The following is a 15437-nucleotide window of genomic DNA, read 5'->3' as shown; positions in this document are numbered from 1 at the left end:
AAATGGAGAGACAATAGCAAAACTTCAAACACACCAAAATGTGATTAATTCTAAAGGAGCTGCATGGAATCACACCTCAGGTGGGAAAATCTGGTCAAGGGACAATTATTAGACGTCGACTTCCTTTCCATGCTTCTATCTTTAGTCGCATGATTCTCACGGGTCTACCTAAGAAAATCAATCCTCCAGCTTCAGCTGATCCAAAGCGCTGCAGCTCACGTTCTCACTAAAACCATTAAGAAAGAGCACATCACCTCTGTTTCAGTGCTCTCACACTGGCTCCATGTAGCTCAGAGAACAGACTTTAAAATACTGTTAGTTTATAAATCACTGAAAGTCTTTGTGCCACATTAAAGATCTACTGTTGTATCAACTTTCCAGACCTCTCAGGTCTTCTGGTTCTGGTCTGCTCTGCATCACCAGAACCAGAACCAAACATGGAGAAGCAGCATTCACCACAAATCTAGAACAAACTGCCAGAAAACGGTTTCAATTGTTGACTGTGTGTTCTATGAAAAAAGTGTCAAGCACAATGAATGGTGATATGATGGACTGTTGACGTGTCCACAGTGTGTCCAGCCTTTCACCAGCTGACCTTTCCAGACAGAAATAAGCTTCTTGAGACACAGACATTAATTATTAGACAAAGAAAATGGATAGATGAATAGAAATAATAAATCCTCTCTGTGACAGAGGCTTTGAAATATTCCTGGTCTCCTTGTCACTCATGATGCTGTAGTCGCCATCACATCATTGACATAGATTCATAGGCGCTGGAACGGGGGAAGAAGAAAGGGGGCAGAGGGCCATTGGCCCCTCCACTTTGTGAAACAGAAAACATAATCTGCGTTTTTTGGCTTCAGACCCAGAGCATCCAGATAGCGGTGCTGTGCCGTAACGTCATGATGCGCTGGAATTATTAGTTTGTCTAATAACTGGCATTATAATTAGACTCTAAATTGGCATTGCTGGAGGATATTTCACATCTATTTTATTATTATACGTTTTTACTCTTCCAAATATTTGACCAGTCGTGATTTTTGTCATATCTATCCATCTTCGACGTTATAGTGCGTATTTTGCACTTGCGATAAATAGGTGAGCACAGGGCGCCCGCTGTTGTACGGCTGTACGCATTGTGCGGACCTTGAGATTTTCCTTTAAGTAAAAAAAAGAAAAGATTAATTTTTGGATTTGTTTTTTATTATTATCTAACCCTCTTTAAAATCGCAGAGAAAAAAAAATCTTTTGTGTCAAAACCTCATGTACATAGCTCACATCTGTGCGCTACATACAAGATATATGTAGCACACAGATGGAGGGTTGGGAACGCCAAAGCCTAAATGCTACATTGATCAGTTTACTTTTGTTTATTTGGCAGCCTGGTGCTTTTTCTGTAAGCTAAAAATGAATGAGCGGAGTTTGAATCCCCCTGTAGTTCTTAGAGCATTCGTTTGGATCCCGCCTTAGCTTTTTACCATGTGCGGTTCTGGCAGGTCGCCGGTTTATGAGCTTTTTTTGTGGTTTGACGAACTGAAGAGCTTACGGGTCACCCGGTTGGACAACTGTTTAACCCGCTAATGACGCACGTCAAAAACGCATTGGACGGTTCAAGTTCGACGCGCGTGCACTTTGCGTCTGGTTTAAGTCTATGTCTATGTGGAGTGTCGGACGCGCTCGACGCTTCAAAGGCTCAAAACGCTCCAAACGGTTCAAATCGCGCCGCGCTAGATGCTCGAAACGAGCCACAATGGTTCTGGACACGCCTCTAAATAAACTTTCCATGTAAGCCAGACGCTCAAAACGCGTTTGGTGTGAACGCGCCATAAGACTGCGGGTTAAACAGTTAAATCTAGCTGAAATATTTGCCATTGTGTTATTGTAAACATGTTAATATATGTACAGCTATATGTGGGGCCTTCCCAGAGAACATCGCCCATGAATGTAAATGTCAACATGACTTTCCTTTGCAGGCGAAGTCCAAGGCAACATCACTGGTTTCTATCAGCTGCTGGAGTTCATACCTGCTTCACCTACATTTAGACTTAGAAGTATCTCAAATTCACATGATGTCAATTAAGCTGCATTTTTCTTCACTACCTGCTTGAAGGAAACAAGGTAACACCTCAGATGTTATGCATAAGAATGATTTTATGCTTTGATGACAACAAAAAAATGTTGACTAAAGTTTTTATGATATTCTGTTTATTTATTCAAACAACTGAAGTAGAAAGAATACAATAATGGTAAGGTTTGATGCTTCATATTTTACACATTTTGTTTGTAAGCAAAACCATCAAGCGAATGCTTTTAAATTCAGTCTAAAAAATAAAAAAATAAAATAAACATGCCTGTATGTAGCAGTAAGAAACACAAAGCCAACTCTAAAAAACTATCCACTTTTTGTATCCAGGGACAATTTTTACATTCAACAGAAGATCTGCTTCACTCTTACAAACTCAGCATTTATAGGCCTTATTTATAACTCAATTATCCACTACAGCATCACTATTTACTCCATAAGTAACACACTAGAATGTAGAGATAAGTATCAAAAAATATCTAAAGCACAATGAATGGTGATGTGATGGACTGGAGATCCATTCAGGGTCTATCCAGCCTTTCAGTAACTGATTCTTGCAGAAATAAATTGGAACAATTGGACAGAAAAACAGATGGATAAAAGTCAAGGAAGAGGCCTTGACATCCTCCTGGTCTCCTTGAGGCTCATGATGCTTTAGTTTCCATCACATTGTTGACATAGGTTAGCTCTTCTGTTTCCTGTGTAGAGAAAAAACAAAATGTATTTTACAGTAAATGTACTTGAGCTCAAACTGTTTCAGAGGAAATAAAGGCTGTCTCGTTATTTTCAGTCTCACTGGATTCCCAACTAAAAGTACAAGATCCTATATTTGTCCTTTAATGACATGGTAAGTTGTAGTTTTGTGGTGATCGTCTGAAATTTGGTTGTGAGTTTGATTCCAGCTTCCTTTCATCATATGTTGAAATGTCTTTTTGTAAGATTGAACCCTAAGTTACCTAATGATCCTGTGCATCAGTGTATGGATGCGTTTGAGGGAATGTAACTCACTGTAAACTCTAAGTATTTTATATCTATGCAGTATATTTACCATTTATGGTAATGAAGATGAGCTGAATAATGGATTTTCGACTTAACTAATTCTAAAATCTTTCGATATAAAATTAAAGCTTTGTTACCCATACTGGATGCTTTAGACCGTGCCTGGACAATTTTTGCTGTCTTGTTTGTTTTAGGATGCAAACAATGAACTCAGTTAATTTACCTTCTTTGGTGTCTTGGAGAATCTGAACCAGCTGAAAGAAAAAAATATATATTTAAACACCAACATCTAACAGCAGCTGCAAACTATCAACTCATAGAAGAGAATCTCACCACTCAAAGCTGATGATGCTAATGCAGAGCAATACAATGCCCAGGATCTTCAATATATTAAGGATCAGGAATCCAGATGATGGATCATCTGGAACAAAAAAACCCACTTAGTCCTCATAATTTGTTGCTACTGCAAATAATTCAAATTGGATGTTGTTGTTTTTTGTTTGTTTGTTTGTTTGTTTGTTTTGCTTTATAAGCCAAAATCTGGACAGTAATTCTTTATAAAAAAATGCCAAAATATGAATTTTGTCATTTAGTCAGTCATGACTAGATTACTTTTAGTTAATGTCTTACCTTTAATACCAACAAAACTCACAGATGATTTTTGTTGACCCAAATCATTTGTGGCCACACAGTAATACTCTTCTTCCTCAGTAGCATTTAATTTGTAAACCTGCTCCACAGATACATTAACGGCTCCATCTTTGCTGTTCCTGAACCAGGTGAATCTGGGTGGAGGTTTGGCTCTGCTGGAGCAGCTCAGCTCCACCCAGCTACCTGCTGACACCAAACCTGATGGACTGATGGATGCTGAGGTGTCTTTAGGAGCATCTGAGGAAAATGAGACACATGAACTTTATTGATCACAAACAGCTGAACCATGACCTGCTGACAGGATCACTTACATGAAACACTGAGAGTCACTTCTGTCTCTGCTGTCTTGCTTCCTCCAATCACAGGATATCTGGCAGAACAGCTGATGTTGTATCCATCATGTGTGTCTGACAGAGTGATGGTCTCCTGGATTTTAGTTGTAAAGGTTCCATCTGTGTTTTTCTCTGTTTGTCTGAGAGAGTCTTGTTGGAGATTCCAGGTGAGTTCAGGAGGTGAGTGTGGACAGGGAGTGAAAGCTGAGCAGGTTACAGTGACAGACTGATGCTCCTTCAGGTCAGAGGGAACATTAATGCTGGGAGTCCAAGGAGAATCTGGGACATAAAATATGAAACATATTAATACCGGTTTGGAGTTTACATAAACATCAAGTAAAATGTTAATGTTTTACATCATTAATGTTAGACTGTGTTAACCTTTGAAAAAACATTCTTCATATCAGTTCAATGTTATGATCCTGATGAAACACCAAATTGCATCTAAAATCCAGGCATTTACCACAAGTAGCTGCGTTTCCATTACAAATGTGTGAGAAACATTTCAACATTCAGTTAATGTCAAAACAACACAAGTCCATAATCGCAGTGTTTTCATTCTGGAGTTTTGTGAAATACACTAATTTGAATATAGCCATAACCTCTATCTTGATATCTTCTTTGTTTTTAAAGCCTCATTGTGACTTAACAGCTCAGTCTTTGTCTCCTCTAACCATAAATCATTTCTTTGGAAATTATTTGACCTGTTATTGGCATTACATATAAGTTTTATAGTTCAGAAAAAGTTATTTTCTTTTTGTCAACACTGTATTAATCTATTTTGATTTGAAACTTGCTTCACTGTGAACAATAACACCATGTTTCTGACAGGATTACAGTTTGTCTGTTGCAGGATCGATCTTAAAACATCCTTATTTATGTCATCAGAGCTGAAACTTTCAGTCTGTTTAATGAAGCTTTATAACAGCTGAGCGAATGACAAACATTGATCATTAACATACATCATAATATAATTTAATAGGCATTGTGCTTATGGATTGATCTTTACCTCCTCTGGATAAAAATCTACCATTTTTGATAACAGCAGTGGTCAAATATCAATTGTAATGGCAAAACCATCTAAAAATAATTGTATTTATTTGTGGATCAGAGAAAAACTGCATTAAATTTAAACCTGTGCTCTCAATGCTTGTTTTTCAAATCATTGCAGGTAAAACTTGGAAAACCAACATTGAAAAAAGAGCAAATTATAGGTAATAGATAATAAAAATCCAAAGACGGGGTCTGATCAGAACGTGCTCACATTTTTAAAATCACTACTGCTAATGTTATTGATCTATGTTTCTAATGTCAGACACTTTAAGAATCAGAAATTATTTGAAACAAGAAGTAACAACGTTTACCTTTAATACTAACACAGATCCTTGATGATGTTTCATTTCCCAGATTGTTTTTGGCCACACAGTAAAACTCTCCTTCCTCAGTGACATTGAAGCTGTAATTCTGTATTTCAGATACTTTTATGCCATTCCTGAACCAGGTGAAGTTGACGGGTTTGGCTCTGCTGGAGCAGCTCAGCTCCACCCAGCTACCTGCTGACACCAAACCTGATGGACTGATGGATGCTGAGGTGTTTCTAGGAGCATCTGAGGAAAATGAGACACATGAACTTTATTGATCACAAACAGCTGAACCATGACCTGCTGACAGGATCACTTACATGAAACACTGAGAGTCACTTCTGTCTCTGCTGTCTTGCTTCCTCCAGTCACAGGATATCTGGCAGAACATGTGATGTTGTATCCATCATGTGTGTCTGACAGAGTGATGGTCTCCTGGATTTTAGTTGTAAAGGTTCCATCTGTGTTTTTCTCTGTTTGTCTGAGAGAGTCTTGTTGGAGATTCCAGGTGAGTTCAGGAGGTGAGTGTGGACAGGGAGTGAAAGCTGAGCAGGTTACAGTGACAGACTGATGCTCCTTCAGGTCAGAGGGAACATTAATGCTGGGACTCCAAGGAGAATCTGGAGTTTCACATTAAACCACATTAAATAGTAAAAAAAAATATGTTCAATTTTAGACAAAGTTAACTTGTATCATACAGTAACAATACATACACATATAAACACTGTTTTGTGCAATTATAATTGCAATTGCACAAAACAGTAATTGGTAATCAGTTTGTTATTTAAACATTTTTAGTCTTGAAGAACATCTGACATAAAGTTATTATCTGTAGCACCAGAATTTATGTAATTTTCATTTCAAAATATTACCTAGATCATGTCTGAAACATAAAATAATGTTTGTAAAGTCGTGGTCAACATATAATATTTTGTTTTGGCTGTAAAAACTCGTGCAAATATCCTACATAAGTCAATTTCTGATCTGTATGCATACATGAAAATATAAATTCACCATTAAGACATCCTATAAAATCATGTATTCTAAATTTTGAAAGTTCTGACATTGCAAGACATAGTTTGACAAAATTAGAGTGGAATGAAAACTAATGTTATAATTTAACCCACATTTTTTTTTATCTGATTTGAAATAATATAAATGTTTTATTTCATATCAGCCAGACTCCAGATTTTAATCTGAAAGAGAATCTGTTGAAAGACCTCAAGAATCCAACTTTAAACACATAGAGCTCATCACTAAAATAAAAAAGATTATCAACATAGCAGAGAAAATGTTAAAAATGTTTGTCAGTAATTATAAAAAGAGTTGATTGTTGTTAATAATAATTTTCTCCTTGAAGGAAATAAATACCATTTGTCATGCAAGCTGTTATTTTTGGAAATGTACACAAAAACAAACAAGTTTTGTTTCTAATCAAAACTCATAATCCTTTGACAATTATTTATTTTGAGATAGTAAAATAATTATTTATACCAGTGGTACAAATAATTCTTAATCAAATTGTTCACCAGTATCACACTATAAGAATAAAAACGTTGTTACCTTTTACTGTTATGTGAAGAGGATCACAAACAGCGCTTGCTCTAAATGCCCCCTTCTCAATGCGGAGGTAGTATGTGTCAGTATAACTGGTCTTTAAATCAGGAAACACAGTGGTGCAGTTTTCCTCATTCAGGTTTCCAATCATGTTCAGTGAATAGATGTTAACTGATCCGTCGCTTTTGAAAATAAGAGAGTTTGGGTTGGAGATGATATCTATGGTATTTTTAAGCCAAATTCCAAGGATCGGATTAGGGGGGTTATAGTCGTCATGCTTTACTTTGAAGCTACATGGGATTTGCAGACAAGATCCACTCAGAGCTTCAATCTGACGAGGCACGTTGACAATCATGAAATCACTGGGACAACCAGCCAAATTACCTGTGAAGACAAATTAATGATAAGAACAATTTTATAGCAAAATCAAGTTCTTTAACCATATGAGATACGAACAAAGTTTTATTCACAATAAAATTGTGTTGCCCACAACACTATCTGATTGTTTTTGGAGCTTCAAGCAGTTGAGTTGGATATTAGCAGACTAGGTTCTCCACCTCACTTCACAACCTGCTGCCTTTTGTTTCCTCTCTCACAAAAAAGGCGGACTTCTGGGAAGCATCCAGTTTATGGACTGGAATTTAATAGACCGAGCCTGGAGTCTGACAAAGAAGGGAGGTCCCACTGGACAACACCGGGTGGTGTTGGTTTTTCCCAAGATGGATGAAGGAGCTTCAGCAGAGTGTGATTCATTGGAATCAGGCGGAGCATGCTCGGAGACCTGGAAGGTGAGAATCTCGTGCTGAATCGAGGATTCGAACGCTGCTGATGGAGGTAAGACCAGATTTGTATCCAGAAGTGTAGAGGATGGAGCATCAGCCATGGAGCAGGGCCTCGTGATGGTTTGTCCATCTGTAGTCTGTGAGGTTGGAGCAGATGAGCTACATGCTAGTTGATTAGCTTCTTGCTGTCTTCTCTTTTGAGGCTTTTCTCTTCGTGAACCATTTTTTTTTTGTTTTTTCTGTCAGAGCAAAGTGGATCTTCCTCTACCAAATGCAACAAGAAGAATGACAGGACCTCCGAAAATTATTTAAAGCAGAAAAACAGAAATCCCACCCCTTTATCTCTATTGGCTGATTCAAACAGAAGCTCATAAAAGTGGGCTGGGGCATCTGCTAGGAGCAGGAAGATAAAAGCAGTTGGGGGTGGAGTCTATCTGTGTGAGGAGGAGTTGCATCACAAAATTTGCATTGGTATAACTGGGTCAAAAGTCACAGAGGGCCTCACCCCTTATTAACCAATTGATTTAAGAGACGGTTCCAGAATCCTGTCTGTTTTATTTTTGATAAGAACTTATATGATGCAAGAGAGAGAAGGTTCCAGAATCCTGTCTGTTTTATTTTTGATAAGAACTTATATGATGCAAGAGAGAGAAGGTTCCAGAATCCTGTCTGTTATATTGATAACAACTTAATTTTATATGATGCAAGAGAGAGAAGGTTCCAGAATCCTGTCTGTGTTATATTGATAAGAAATTAATTTTATTTGATGCAAGAGAGAAAGTTCCAGAATCCTGTCTGTTTTATTATTGATAAGAAATTAATTTAAATCAAAACATGTTTTTATACGATAAGCACTTTGACGCAGATTTAACAGGTGTTTTATACGATAAGCACTTTATGACGCAGATTTAACAGGTGTTTTATACGATAAGCACTTTATGACGCAGATTTAACAGGTGTTTTATACGATAAGCACTTTATGACGCAGATTTAACAGGTGTTTGTGTGCGATAACATCGATTTTGATTTGGGCGTGGCATTTTAATCCATCAAACTCGATTAATTAAAATTTGACACAAACTTGTTTCCTTATTTTTTGATGTCTTAGATCATATGAATCATTTCTAATCTCCAAATGAAAGGAAGTGAACAAACATCTCACCTGGAAGAAAGAAAACACTCAGTAACATGCTGATTGTCAGCATTGTCACAGACTGAGCTGCCATCAGGCTCTCACTGTTCTCCATCAGCTCTCTTAGTCTGGACAAAAACATCTGAGAATTACAGTTTATTATCTGTGATTTAAATCAAAGTCACTGCTGAATAAAACAGGTTCCTTTTCAGGTAAACCAGGGACGTCTGATGATAGAAGACAAAATTCAAAAAGAAATAAATCCTTTTTGACAAAGTGCAAAAATAAAGAAGCCATTTAGCTTTGATGTTAAAATTCTGTCATAGATAAAATCAATGATTTATCTGATTCAGAATCTGAAACAGTGGAAGGACTTACCTTTAAAACAAATAATGTGTGAACTTCAGTTGAAGAGCCGCAGATCCAGGAACCTCTCTGTATAAAAACCTTTATCTTTGTGTCAAAGACAATGGCTGTATTTATACGTTCATCTTCTTTCAAAGAGGATGTTGGTTTGCTTTTGATTTGGTTGAGTTACATTTTATGTGCAGTAGCTGACTGATAAAATGAAGGCAAGATTAAAACTAAACTTGCAGTAGAATACTGGCAGCTGCACTCAACAGTATTTTCACCACTGTATACGGTAAGCTACTTTCAATATTAATTACAATTTAAATTGTAAATTTATACTAAATTACTGGCAGCTATACTTTCACAGTAAGCTACTGACAGAACAAATTCCTGTACAGATAATGTACATTTACACTACTGCTGTCTTTAGCAGCCAACATTTTCCTGTAAATTTACATCATTATTAGAGTAGACAATTTTCAGTGGAGTTAAATATTTGCCTTTAATACTAACAAGGATCACAGATGATCTGGTTTGATCCAGATCATCAGTAAAATCATTTTGTCTTAGATGCAATAAAGTTATAAACCTGCCGTACAGATACATTCATGGCTCCATTAACTTCTAATAAGTTATGTTTATATATACATATACAGAGTCGTATGGTTTTCTTTGACACGTCTGTTTGAGGAAGTGAAAACAGATGAGACAGGTGCTGCTCCTTCACTAGCACTGCTCTTTGGTCACCTTCAGCTCACTGAATATTAGGTTTAATTATAATATAAGATGCTTCGCTTGTTATTATTGGGGCTCATGAGCTTGTGCTTATCTGGCATTGATGAGTTAATATTTGTCATATTGGCCTTTTTTGTGTTTTGATGTTACTTCCCCATAAAACAACTGAGTTGCTTTATAGTGCTTGACCTCCAAACATATTAGTGCCAATAACTCATTTTACCAGCAGCAAACATTTTTAAATTATAAGAAAAAAATCTTTACAAAAATAGATGCAATGAATATAAAACATCTTAGATGCTATTAGTAAAATAATATAAGGAGGATAAAACAGAAAAAGAATGCAAAAAGTTATTAAAATAATCTACAAGACTAAAATGGCATGCACAAGTACAAGAAACATTAAGAATTACACAAAAAAGCCTGACATTCGAATGAAGAAAAGTTTTATTCCTGTTACACAGGAACACCAAACTGCCGTTTGCATATTGTTACAGCAACACTTTCATGAAAGTGTGATAAAGAAATGTTCTTGTGTGCAGACATGCTAGCTGCTGCTGGAACTTCAGTCAGGAAATCAGTGTTACAATGCACCGTGTCATGGGGTTTGTCGAAAGAGTATAAAATGTTAGAATTTTAGTTCTCGTTCCTATGGCGTCAGTATAATAAGGATCAAAAAAGAAGAAGTAAAACCATCTGTGTTGTTCCATAGCAATGCCTGCTGAAGCTCCACTTCTACAGTAAAACAAAAGATTTCTCTGGCACAGTGACTTTATTAAAACAGGTTAATATATACACAGTTATATGTGTGGCCTTCCCAGAGAACATCGCCCATGGCTGTAAATATTAACATGACTTCCCTTTGCAGGTGATGTTATTCAAGGCAACATCACTGGTTTCTATCAGCTGTTTTCTCCTCAGTCAAACTAAAACTGTTTCAGTTTAGTGGATATTAAATTGTGACCTTCACCACTCCCAAACTATGGAAATAGTTCAATGAACATGAATACATTCCTCATCTATATCAACGTCATTTTTACGTTCAAATCTGATCAGCCAGTCCACTTGAGGCTGGGTGATGTTCTGGAGTTCATACCTGCTTCACCTACATTTAGACTTAGAAGTGTTTGAAATTCACATGATGAGAGTTAAGCTGCATTTTTCTTCATTACCTGCTTGAAGGAAACTTGGTAACACCTGAGTTGTTCAGCCTGCATAAGAATGATTTTATGCTTTGATGACAACTAAAAACAGCTGATTACAATTTTCATGATATCATATTTATTTATTCAAACAACTGAAATAGAAAGAATACAAGAACGGTAAGGTTTGATGCTTCATATATTACCCCTTTTTTTGAAAGCCAAACCATCTAGCGTATGTTTTTAAATTCAGGAAAAAAAAAACATAATAAAATAAAATAAAAATTAAGACACATGCCTGTATGTAGCAGTAAGAAATACAAAGGCAACTCTTAAAAATAATCTACCTCTTGTATCTAGAGAGTTTTTACATTCAGGAGAAGATCTGCTTAACTCTTACAAACTCTGTATTTTTCAGCATTTATGGTCCTTATTTATAACTCAGTTATCCACTAAAGGATCACTATTTACTCCATAACTAACACACTAGAATGTGGAAACTAGTATCAAACATTATCTACAGCACAATGAATGGTGATGTGATGGACTGGAGATCCATTCAGGATCTATCCAGCCTTTCAGCAACTGGTTCTTGCAGAAAAAAAAATTGAGCAAATGGACAGAAAAATAGATGGATAATAAAAAATAATCCTCTCACTGACAGAGGCCTTGACATCTTCCTGGTCTCCTTGCGGCTCATGATGGTTTTGTCACCACCATATGGTTAACATAGGTTGGCTCTTCTATTTCCTGTAGACAAAAAAAACAAAATGTATTTTACAGTAAATGTACTTGAGCTCAAACTGTTTCAGAGGAAATAAAGAGACAAACCTCTATTGATTTAGTGATCTTGTCACTGTATTCTCATCTAAAAGTACGAAATACCACATTTGTCCTTTAATGAGATGGTAAATTGACCTGAACCATTTCTAAAATCGTTCAACATAAAACTAAAGATATTTTAATAAAACCTAAGCTGAACATTTTAGATGTCGCCTGAACAATGTTTGCATCGTGTTAGGATGCAAATAATGAATTCGGTTAATTTACCTTCTTTGGTTTCTTGGAGAATCTCAACCAGCTGAAAGAAAAAAAATATTTTAGCACCAACATCTAACAGCAAAGTATCAACTCATAGATGAGGATCTCACCACTCAAAGCTGATGATGCTAATGCAGAGCAATACAATGCCCAGGATCTTCAATATATTAAGGGTCTGGAATTCAGATGATCGATCATCTGTAACAAGAAAACCAACAAAGTAAATCATCATTATTATTTGTTACTGCAAATAATTCAAATTATGTTTTGATTTTTTTTTATTTGCTTTATAAGCCAAAATCCGAACTAATAGAGTAATTTTTTTGTAAAAATGATAAACTGTGAATTTTGAAACATGATGCAACATATGGATTACCTGAAAAGAACAAAATGACAAAACGAATCTTAGTCAATATATTACCTTTAATGCCAACAAGAATCAGGATTACAGAGGATTTTTGTTGACCCAGATCATTTGTAGCCACACAGTAAAACTCTCCTTCCTCAGCAGCACAGAAGCTGTAAATCTGGCCAACAGACACATTCATGTCTCCATGTTTGCTGATCCAGAACCAGGTGAATCTGGGTGGAGGTTTGGCTCTGCTGGAGCAGCTCAGCTCCACCCAGCTACCTGCTGACACCAAACCTGATGGACTGATGGATGCTGAGGTGTTTCTAGGAGCATCTGAGGAAAATGAGACACATGAACTTTATTGATCACGAACAGCTGAACCATGACCTGCTGACAGGATCACTTACATGAAACACTGAGAGTCACTTCTGTCTCTGCTGTCTTGTTTCCTCCAATCACAGGATATCTGGCAGAACAGCTGATGTTGTATCCATCATGTGTGTCTGACAGAGTGATGGTCTCCTGGATTTTAGTTGTAAAGGTTCCATCTGTGTTTTTCTCTGTTTGTCTGAGAGAGTCTTGTTGGAGATTCCAGGTGAGTTGAGGAGGTGAGTGTGGACAGGGAGTGAAAGCTGAGCAGGTTACAGTGACAGACTGATGCTCCTTCAGGTCAGAGGGAACATTAATGCTGGGACTCCAAGGAGAATCTGAGGTTTCACAGTAAATCAACAGGATAAAACTGAAGCATGTGTAAAATGTGCAGAATGAATGCTCAACAGTTTTCATTATGTTTTAAGTAAAGATTAAGTTGTCCAAACAGCATATTAACATGGTTATTTTGCTGCAGTCTCATGTTAAGAAGCTGTTGGCTAACAATTTGTCATCAAAACATTTAAGAATATCTGAAATCATGTTCTTGTCCTCAAAACAGAAAGTGTCTCATCAATTTTTTGGAGAAATTGTCTGCCTTAAGGTACCAGTACTTCTCTACTCCAGAAAGAGATGCACAATACCCAGAGGAGAACTGAGCAAACAGGCAAAGTAGTGACTGATCAGAAATGGGCCCCGCACTCTAAGTGTACCATTGAATGAAAAAAATCTAAATATGTAAAGGATGTGGAAGCGTCAGTATCATAGTATGAACAAACAAAAACTTTCTCACCTTTAACTTTTAAATGAAGAGGATTACAGCGATCTGTTGCTCTGAACGGCCAGCTCTGAATTCGTAGGAAGTATTTGTCTGTATAACTCGTCTTTAAATCAGGAAACACAGTGGTGCAGTCTTCCTCACTGAGGTTTCCAATCATTTTCAGTGAATAGGTGTTAACTGACCCATCACTGTTGAAAATAAGATTTCCTGGTGTGGTGATTAAATCCCAGTGTGATTTCAACCAAAGGCCATAGGTGGGTACAGACATGTTATGTATTTGATGCGTTGAATTGAAGCTACATGGGATTTGCAAACAAGATCCACTCAGAGCTTCAATCTGCCCAGGTGTGTTAGCAATAAGGACTGGATTGGGACAATCAGCCACATCACCTACAAGAACAGACAAATGATGACAATAACGTGGAGGAAACAAAAACTGACTGCAGATCAATTTCATGATACAGAAGCTCCAGTTCAGCTGTAAAATGTTATATGTGGAACCTTCAAACAATATCAGCATTGCATATTTCAGACTGGACATTATTTATGTGATGTCTCCACATGAAAAGAAGTGGACAAACATCTCACCTGGAAGAACTAAGACACTCAGCACTGTCAGCATTGTCACGGACCGAGCTGCCATCAGACTCTCACAGTTCTCCATCAGCTCTCTTAGACTGGACTGAAAGATCTGTGAGTTATAGTTTAATATTTGTGTTTGAAATCAAAGTCACATCTGAAAAAAGCTCTGATTGCTTTACAACAAAACCACAGGCTTAATGTGAAGCCTATAAAAATGCACAATAATTGAAGACCAAAAACCAAAAGAAAAATATGGCTTAATTACACATTAAAACATATTTTAAAAGTAAGAAACCACAAATATGTTCTCTTCTGAATCAGAAGATAAATCAGTTCAAGTATTTACCTTTATATCAAATGAAGTGTGAATTTCAGCTGATGGGCTGCAGATCCAGGGACTAACTTCTCCGTTTTAAAAACAATGTCAAATCAACAACAGGTGTATTTATTCATTCTTCTTCTTTAAAAGAGGATGTTGGCTCAATGTTAATTTCATTGTCAGAGTAAAAATGAACAACTGCAAAGAATTTGCCTCCACCTTTTCCATATTTAGATATGAAATAGGTGGAGATTTGTCTGGTCTCACTTGATTTGCTGATCATTGACAGTTGAGTTAGTTTAATTTTTAGCTCAAATGGAGAAGTAATAATAAAACTAATGGAGCAACGATTTGACTCTTCCTTATCTGAAAGAGTTAATGAGTAGAAAAGAGAGCAGCTGCAGCTGCACTGAGGATCACAGATAAGCTAACCATGGTTCAGAAGACTGGATTTATTATTTTGCTGCAGTGAGGTGATATTTAGCTCCAACTAACCTCACAGCTTCCAGGTACAGATGTGATTCCTCCAACAGCTCTGGAGGAAAACCAGCAACATTGAATTTACCTTTAGGAGTGAGGGAGCGTAGCTGCTCGTCTCTGTCCTTGGGACAGATATTTGACTTATCCAGGACGTACCATGGAACAGATCAGTAGATATGTAGTTAATATAACTACATACATATATTTACCATCTTCAACGTAGAGCCTTTAAAACCACAAAATAAAAATCTGAATATTTTTCTAGAAAACTGGTGCTGAGCCTTAAGTTTAAGTTATGATACTTCCCAAATATAAAATTTCTACATATTCATAGGTTTTAACATGGAAAAAAAAAGGTTTAAAGCAACTTAAGTTGTAATTTAAACAA

At 36.7% G+C, this 15437-nt stretch overlaps 2 protein-coding genes across 4 annotated transcripts; both read right to left on the bottom strand.

The window, feature by feature from the left end:
* Positions 1–2188: 2188 nt before the first annotated feature.
* LOC106908573 (sialic acid-binding Ig-like lectin 12) lies at positions 2189–9354 on the bottom strand. 3 transcript variants are annotated; one of them, XM_088001558.1, is made up of 8 exons: positions 9276–9342; positions 8928–9124; positions 6990–7367; positions 4045–4344; positions 3713–3970; positions 3416–3503; positions 3306–3336; positions 2189–2781 (listed from the first exon to the last, which is right to left on the bottom strand). In XM_088001558.1, exons 2-8 carry the CDS (start codon positions 9037–9039, stop codon positions 2728–2730), a joined length of 1221 nt encoding a protein of 406 aa, XP_087857684.1. In that variant the 5' UTR covers positions 9040–9124; positions 9276–9342; the 3' UTR covers positions 2189–2727. The 3 variants fall into 3 exon arrangements, with proteins under 3 accessions (XP_087857684.1, XP_087857683.1, XP_087857682.1); XM_088001557.1 differs by lacking the exons at positions 2189–2781; positions 3306–3336; positions 3416–3503; positions 3713–3970; positions 4045–4344 and adding an exon at positions 5606–6046 and having other exon boundaries at positions 8928–9039; positions 9276–9354; XM_088001556.1 differs by lacking the exons at positions 2189–2781; positions 3306–3336; positions 3416–3503; positions 3713–3970; positions 4045–4344 and adding an exon at positions 5606–6046.
* Positions 9355–11247: 1893 nt separating this feature from the next.
* LOC106912861 (sialic acid-binding Ig-like lectin 12) lies at positions 11248–15413 on the bottom strand. Its single transcript, XM_088001577.1, has 8 exons — positions 14597–15413; positions 14257–14359; positions 13681–14058; positions 12926–13225; positions 12588–12851; positions 12277–12364; positions 12176–12206; positions 11248–11875 (listed from the first exon to the last, which is right to left on the bottom strand). Exons 2-8 carry the CDS (start codon positions 14330–14332, stop codon positions 11822–11824), a joined length of 1191 nt encoding a protein of 396 aa, XP_087857703.1. The 5' UTR covers positions 14333–14359; positions 14597–15413; the 3' UTR covers positions 11248–11821.
* Positions 15414–15437: the final 24 nt, after the last annotated feature.

The sequence above is a fragment of the Poecilia mexicana genome, unplaced genomic scaffold, assembly GCF_051168715.1.
Source record: "Poecilia mexicana isolate PSO_F unplaced genomic scaffold, ASM5116871v1 scaffold_20, whole genome shotgun sequence".
NCBI lineage: Eukaryota > Metazoa > Chordata > Actinopteri > Cyprinodontiformes > Poeciliidae > Poecilia > Poecilia mexicana.
Note: the sequence above shows the minus strand (reverse complement) of the source record. Positions and strands in the feature narration are given on the sequence as shown.